We start from the raw sequence: 7,990 nt of genomic DNA on the forward strand, positions 1-7,990 counted from the left end.
TACATTTTCTATGTTTAATTCAAATTGTTTGTTCCTGTACAAACAAAATTTAATGCATAATAATGTAGAAAATATCGGATATAAGATCAAACTAGCAACTTAGTTTATGGTAAAAGTGAAAGATGCATAAAATTATATTTCTTCTTTTTTTATAAAATTCATGTAACAAATCACGTTTTAATCATCGAGAATCTTCAAGTCTGATGGGTAATTTATTGTGACTAGGATATAATAAGTTTCAGAATGAGAAGCATGTACATAAATAACACACTCGACTGTCCTTCAGTTTTTCCACAAACTAAGTGACAAAATGATATATAATATATATATATATATACATATATATATATATATATATATATATATATATATATATATACATATATATATATTGATATGATGTAATATGAAATAAAAAGGTAAATGAGAGATACATTTAAAGAAATTGGGAATTAAGTCATAAATAGTATATAATTAAAATGCTAAATAATATAGCTGATATACTTATAAGAGCACTTTGCTTGTACTGTTGCAATTCTCGACTTGCATGTGTACAGCTATGTACATTTTTATATATAATAAAAGTACGATCGCTTTCGCGTGATCGTATTGAATAAGTAAAGTTATTGAATAAACTTACATGTGTTCTTCTTTCATCATTATTAAACGTGTATAATAATAGCGCATATACGTTATTGAGTATGATTACAATAATTTTCAGCTTAAAACACGCAGGATAAATAATAAGCAGTCTCTCCGGGACTATATTTTAGAAGGCAAGGACACGCCAAACAAATTGATCTCGAATTTTTATCATACGCTGCTCTGTCTCATCGCTACGTTATCTAAATTTCTCTTGATATTTTCCAACTCGTTCATATCAGTCACCGATGCTTCGCATTTATATACCACTAAGGAATGATAGAAGTGAACGGCGAACGCAATGAACACTATAAGGACTGGAATAACTATGATAGTACTGGCAGTGGCGGCGGTAAACGAATAATCCCAGAATTTCACCCAGCACAGTATAGCTACTTCCACCAGGAACAAAAATAATCCTAATACCGTGGAAAACGCCCAAGCCAGCTCGATGAAGCCGCGCATTCTTTCATGAGGTGATTCCGAAACGAGGCGAGACACGTGAAGTTTACTGACGGCCTCGATATTCGGCAATAAATACGTGCTTATCATTAAAGCAAAGATGTGTACTGATACTAGGACGGTTGTGCAAACAGCGAACATCACAAACAGCCATTCGGGCACCGCGGTTGGCTCATTTATTTGCAGTTCAACCATAGCTATCTGAAAAGATAAAAGGAGAAAAAAAAAAAAAAAAAAGAAAAGAAATAATGAAAGTTGGCTCGTAAGATTTTTAATACCTGCTAATAAAGACAAGTGCTTTTGACAAATTAATGTTATCGCAACGATACAAGTTCTCCTTGAAGATATTCTTATCTCCGTGATTTTGCTTTATATATATATATATTTTTTTAAAATCAATTAAGTTTGCATCAAAACGAGGTGTATCGTTAAAGAAAGTTATATTGAAATTTGCCTTACGTAATCATAGAACGTAAGTTAAAGATTATATATACGGAATTGTCGTCCACGTCTGTCTAATGATTTTCAGGAAACGTTGTGTAATCCGCCAGGGATTTTCTGATTATACAAATAAACCGATTTTCTTGGGAAATTAACTCGTCCAAGGAGGAAAAAAACAGGAACGATTAAATTAAGTTCAACGAGAAATATTTCGACAAATTTACAATTTTCATCGATTCAAATTAACCGATGAAAATGCATCCGTTTTCTCGTTACGTCCATTGTTCCAAGTATCAACGCGTTAGATAATTAACGAATGAATGATTAATCTGACGATAATCGATCATCGTTGCCATCAATTATCATTGTTCAAAGAATTACAATGAAGTAACGAGTCGTCATCCTTTTATTTGAAAAAAAAAAAAAAATAAAATAAAAAAGGAAAAACGAGATATATATATATATACTCACCATAGCGAAACCGCTCAACAATTCCGATGTTGTTGCGGTAGCTTTTAATTTAGCTCTGCTCATGTGTAACCTCCTCCACGAAAGACCTTCAGGACCGTCCTGCTCCTCCATTTGTCTGGAGGAGGGTGTTGGAGATCCTGGCGATCCCGCGCACGTACAGCAACATGTGTACGGCGTGTTATTTATCGAGGTATGACTGTTCGAAAATGGAAGGCTGCTCATCGATCTCATATCCAAAGCTACGTAACGATTGTTCTTGTTTCTTGGCGACAAAGCTAACTCGCTCTGAGACGAGCTCTTCGAGTTGTAGCTTGGATAATTTGATTCGCTGGTCTGTTTCGACAGATAAGCCAATGAAGGTGGCCTGATTCTCTGGGTACCGTAAGACAATTGGATAAAATCAATCTGAGTCCCTTTGCTCGACTTTTTCACCATTTCCTCGTTGCTTTTGTTTTGCGGATTGTTCTTATCGTACTTCTCATCCATAGCTTTCGCATCTTGGATCAACGTACCGTTGAAAGATCTCCCTTCGGCCAGATTATTATTCGACATAATTGCTCGTTTATTATCTCCTATATCGGCGAAATCTCATCGTATAAGGAAGAATATCACGTTCGACTTGACGCTACTTCCATCATTCCTGGAACGAGTCAAAGAATCTTACCGCAATTTTCATCCGACCGTTTCCAACATTGAATCGATACGTACGATCATCAACCGATTATCAACCGCGTTTCAATTTTCTTCAGCACCATACTCCATGCATTCCTTTTCGCTCTTCACTTTTCCTTTTGGGGAACGTGCCACTATAGCCGATTATATTTCCATACCGTGTTGCACGCTCGTCGTAACACTGAACAGTTAATTACATCCGTTCCAGGTGGCAAGCGCGCACGCATTTTTCCCAATGCATCGATTTAGAAAGCGGTTCAAGCGTGTGGATCCGGAGGCCGAGTGGCTGCAACTTATTATAGTCGAATACTGACCAAAACGCGGCGTTGCATCGTCGTTCAGACACACACATGACGTATCCGTCTGAATCATAACAATAGTATTAATTGCCTCGGAGCCATATCGGCTACATAATAACCGGCTACACGACCTTAACGTACGTGAGTTCTACCTGACCGTGTATACCTGCTAATACCTCTCCTCTCTCGCGGGTTTCCGTTGAGAGATGCGACCGCGGCCAATGACGCTTGTTTTCTTGCGTTTCAAACGGAGATAAGGCAATCGTGGGGAGAGCGTATCGGGCCCAGGTATCGAGGCGCCACCGGGCCAATGTAATTAATTACACCGTTCGAAGGGAAAATCCCTCTGGTCGTAGTTACGCTCCGCTTTTCTGTCTGGTCGAGTGGGAGAATCGAGAAAGTAACTCTATCTTGATTAATATTCGCGGTTACGGTGTTTTTAATCCTTTTTTTTTTTTAAATGTAAAAAAAGGGAGAAAGAAAGAAAGAAACGAGAGAATTGTAAATATTTTGCGCGATCGTAATTAGAAATATCGGATAATTTATCTTAATTGCATGATTATGCATGAGATAAAAATACCAGTTAAAATAAAAGTTTACGAAGGTATTTCGTCAAAGTTTTTCAAATGTTTTTAATCGTTATTATTTCGAAATTCGAAATGTTTCACCTCGCGAAAAGATATTTCAAAGGAATTGTGGAAAAGTAAATGGAATTATTTACACGAGTTGAGGATTTTATATGCTTGCGAGTGATACGAGGCATTTTCTTCGCGTGTTTGCACAGATAGATAAGTGGATTTTGAATTCATTGGAACACAATCGGGAATCATTGCGGAAAAACCATTTTCGATGGCGAATAGAACGAAGGATGAGGCGGAAATATCATTTACGAAAGATCGAATTATTCTGGAGGAAATAATACTTGGTATATTTGAACGTAATAACAATAATGTGTATGGAGATATGCCGTTAAAATTAATCATTTTGTGTTTTGAATTTTAAATTTGTATGATTGAAAAAAAAAAAGAAAAAAAAGAATTTACTGAAAAAAAAAAAAAAAAGAAAAACTGAACACGAGCCGACTTGGATCGATAAAAATAAGTACTTGACATATTTTCTATTCTTTTCTTTCCTATCAGTAGTTAGTCAGCAATGATTAGAACAAACAAACGTGTAAATTTTTCGTTTATTTACAACATTAAATTTACGAAATAATAAGAAATGGATCGAAGATTTTTAACGACGATCGAAGGATTTTAACCGTGAAAATTATAAATTTGTTATACAAGAGTCACGACATTAGATATAATTTTAGGAAAGGTTCAAAAATTTATGGAAAAGAAAAATTGAAAAACTTCGTATCAGCAACAAAATAATTTCTTTTTATGTTAAAGAAAACTAGGAAGAAAACTAGAAAAATCACAGTGAAAAATGGAAATTTTATATAGATAATAAAAGATGCATTTTATAAAAAGTAGATGCATTAAATTCAAGAAATTGCAAAAGCAATCAATTTTTATAAATAAAAGATATAAAGAAAATTGTAAAAGTTTACTCATGATTATGACATAGAATAGAAAGATAATTTGATGATATTAAAAAATCAAAATGTATAATATTATTAAAAATTGAAATTAAATTACTATTAAAAAAACAGGAAAGAATAAAAAAATGACACAAAACAATTAGTTTATTTAATATTTGTACAACGAAAAATAATTTTAATAAATACTGACTATTATATTTGATAAAATATTTTTGTAAGACAATCTAGATTTTTTATCAATATCGTTTTTTTATTTTATATATTTTATTAACATAAGATATATTTATAAATATATATATATATATTTTTTCGAATTGTGCGAAATATTCAAATATATTAAGTGTTTTATCTATTCAAGGGAATCGTTAATTCATGCTAATTTATGTTACAAGTTTTAATGATATAATCATCGATATAATCATCCGTGAGTAGACAATAAGCAATATAATTTATTACAATATATTAATTGTATTTTTTTTTTTTTTTTCGTTTTCACATTGCGCGAATAAAAAGTCATTTATATAAATGACTATTTCAAATATTTAAAAAATATTTCACGGCCACCATATATTCCTTTATTTATATTCTGTGGAGTAGGAATGACGATGCCAGTTTCAAGGAATCATATGTGAATGTGTGCCACTGATTTACAGGAAAAAATTTTATCTATTCGTAATTTCATTTGCATATCAATTGTACGTTTAAAGTTGGCGAGAATTAGAGAAGTTGGGAAAAACCTGAGAGAATTTATTTTTTTTTTTTAGAGAGAGAAAAAATTTTTTCTTTCTTTTTCAAAATATTTTCCTTCTTTTACTGTTTCTCCTTTCCTTTCTTTGATAAAAAAGTTTTATTTATAACTAAAAAGGAATGAAACTTGAGATATTTATATTGATTGTATCTAGAAGAGATTGGGGGAAATTGAAAAGGAAGTTGCAAAGAGAGAGCTGAATAAAAAGATAAAAATGATAAAGGGAACAATTTTTTTTTATATTTTGATGTATATCTTTTAAAACTAAACAGGTTTCAGACTACTGTGAAATAAAGATGCATGCAAAGTATGGATGAAGATAGATTTTCTGTTGTAAAACAAGAATTTATATATCATAATATTATATTTCTAAAATTATTCAAAACTTTTATTTTTATTAAATACTTTTATTATCGTAAAAATAACTATATGAAATCATATATTAGTATAATTTATTAAATATATACTGCTATATTTTTTTTAAATAAAAAATGGTGATAGGAAATTACGTAAATTTAAGTTATTCAGGAAAAAAATTAGGATTTATGTAATCTCGTCCATTGAATGATATATGATATGTTCATAAAATGTATGATTTGCATAATCTTCCTATCAAATTTAAATTTTCACCATAAAGCTACGAAATCTAATGCAATGCATTTCCTGTTCTAGGTTTGGAAACATTCTTAACGTTATCGATTCGGCTTAAGATAAGATTGTAACGTTATAATATAATGAATGAAATTAAAATTAAATTTCAATATAAAATTATAATAATAAAAAAAAAATATTTCATTTTAATATATCATTTTTAAGTATATATATTAATATTTTAAATATTTTACATGTATTTTATACATAATTTATGTATAACGAGTAATTAGAATGATTATTCCACATTATTATTGTTTCACATTATTATATCATATGTATTGTAACATTTTTTTTCACAACTATTAAAAAATGTTTTTATTAAGCAAAGATTTGGAATAAACTTTTATTTTGCAATTATTTTAATTTACTTATAACAAAGTATTTTAAAAATTAGAAAAGATATTATATTATGAAAATTAACATATCGTGTTATATTTCCAAGAATAAAATTATATTTTTTTAAATTTTTGGATATAATATTTTTTAAAATAATCTTTCCAAATATTTTAATATCATTTGTATATAAAATAATTACAAATTAAAAAATTAAATGAAATACAATGAGATATACATTCTGAAGTTCAAATATATTCTGCAGACACATTATAAATAAATATAATTGACGAATTAATAATTCTTGTATAATTTTTTTTTATCGTGTATTCGATAACAATTTGTATTTTAACTATAAGTTTTAGGAAAGTAGAATATAAATAATAAAAGAATAGATTTGATAAACAAATCTTTGATAACACCGTTTTACGATAAAATGCTTCAAATTCCTTCTTATTTTTCTTAATGGAATTTTAAATGATAAATGATGCAATATAGTTGCACTATTCTGTCACCAAATGATGTCTCGTATTATATATCAGATACACAGGTCAAGAATGTAACATCTATACTTGTTAAAAGTTAAATAATATCTTAATTTTGGAAAAGAAATAATGAAAATGCATTTGATTGATATCTTATATAGCTTATATGGTGGTCATGCACCAAGAATAAAGTAATATAGAACAGTATGAATAAGGACAGCAATTTGTGAGAGAAGGATAGAGATAAGGCAAAAATATTGAAATCAGCGTCATCTTCAGAGTGCCGCAAATGAAACACATAAAGAAAGGACAGAAAATAATAAGAGAAGGATAGATATAATAGGAATTGAAAACTAACGTCATCTATCGAAAGTTAACGATATCTTTTCAAAATAGGATAAGGTAGAATAAGAATTAGAGATTAGCACTATCTCTTGAATGCTAAAACATTTTTCTAAAAGATATTTTTAGTGATCAAGAAATAGCACTGCTATGTTAATTTTTACTTTATTTCACTCCTTTTTCCTATTATTTGTTTTTCTTGTCTATGTTTAGTTTTTCTTATCTACAAAATTTTATAGATTATTTTAATTCCAATTTTAATTATTAATTATCTCATACTCTTCTCTCATTATTTGTTTTTGATGCTTCTGAGAGATAAAAGAGTAAAATCATAATTGAAATATAGAATAGATTTATAATTAAGTAATGTTTTTTCATAGGAATTTAGATATCCCAAATTCAGTATAATATAATAATAATTCACAATAATATAATAAAATAATTATTGTTATTTAATCGTTAATAATAGTCGGAAATAAAATTTAATTTCATTATAAAAAGTATAAGCACAGATTCAATGTATTCATTAAATGTATTCGTTTACTTATTTATTCATTTATTTAAGAAACTATTATTTATTCATTTATTTATGAACCTTTTTGTACATACTTTTTTCTTGTGTTTATTTTATATGATATTTTATATGATATATAATGTTATTAAGTAAACAAAATAAAATAGTTTAGCTTAAAATAATAAATTAAAATAAGTCATTAGAATAAATGCATGAATAAATAATTAAAAAAATTAAGTGAACATAATTCTAAATAAATAAATGAATAAATAAATAATAAATAAATAAATTGATGCATGCATAAATAAAGAAAATACAGAAATATATAAAAGAATCATTATGAAATAAAAGAATAAATATGCAAATTATTATATAAATGAA

General features: G+C 28.6%; 1 protein-coding gene and 1 long non-coding RNA gene across 3 annotated transcripts; one reads left to right on the forward strand and one right to left on the reverse strand.

Annotated features, from left to right (window-relative positions):
• Positions 1–452: 452 nt before the first annotated feature.
• LOC100868939 (calcium release-activated calcium channel protein 1) lies at positions 453–3,296 on the reverse strand. 2 transcript variants are annotated; one of them, XM_086903113.1, is made up of 3 exons: positions 3,129–3,296; positions 2,017–3,051; positions 453–1,305 (listed from the first exon to the last, which is right to left on the reverse strand). In XM_086903113.1, exons 2-3 carry the CDS (start codon positions 2,566–2,568, stop codon positions 814–816), a joined length of 1,044 nt encoding a protein of 347 aa, XP_086759239.1. In that variant the 5' UTR covers positions 2,569–3,051; positions 3,129–3,296; the 3' UTR covers positions 453–813. The 2 variants fall into 2 exon arrangements, with proteins under 2 accessions (XP_086759239.1, XP_086759240.1); XM_086903114.1 differs by having other exon boundaries at positions 2,017–2,656; positions 2,725–3,195.
• A 43-nt stretch (positions 3,297–3,339) lies between these two features.
• Positions 3,340–4,098, forward strand: LOC147658362 (uncharacterized). The gene is made up of 2 exons (XR_015290690.1): positions 3,340–3,591; positions 3,772–4,098. It is a non-coding gene; the product is annotated as an uncharacterized LOC147658362 (long non-coding RNA).
• Positions 4,099–7,990: the final 3,892 nt, after the last annotated feature.

Source organism: Apis florea, unplaced genomic scaffold, assembly GCF_048593485.1.
Source record: "Apis florea isolate Af1SG1 unplaced genomic scaffold, ASM4859348v1 contig_2274_pilon, whole genome shotgun sequence".
NCBI classification, from domain to species: Eukaryota; Metazoa; Arthropoda; class Insecta; order Hymenoptera; family Apidae; genus Apis; species Apis florea.

Bases quoted from the DNA above. Each gene is read 5' to 3' on its own strand.
- LOC100868939 (XM_086903113.1), bottom strand. From the start codon at position 2,568: ATGTCGAATAATAATCTGGCCGAAGGGAGATCTTTCAACGGTACGTTG. The intron at 1,306-2,016 runs GTGAGTATATAT...TTATCTTTTCAG, and splicing joins TGTTGAGCGGTTTCGCTATG to ATAGCTATGGTTGAACTGCA.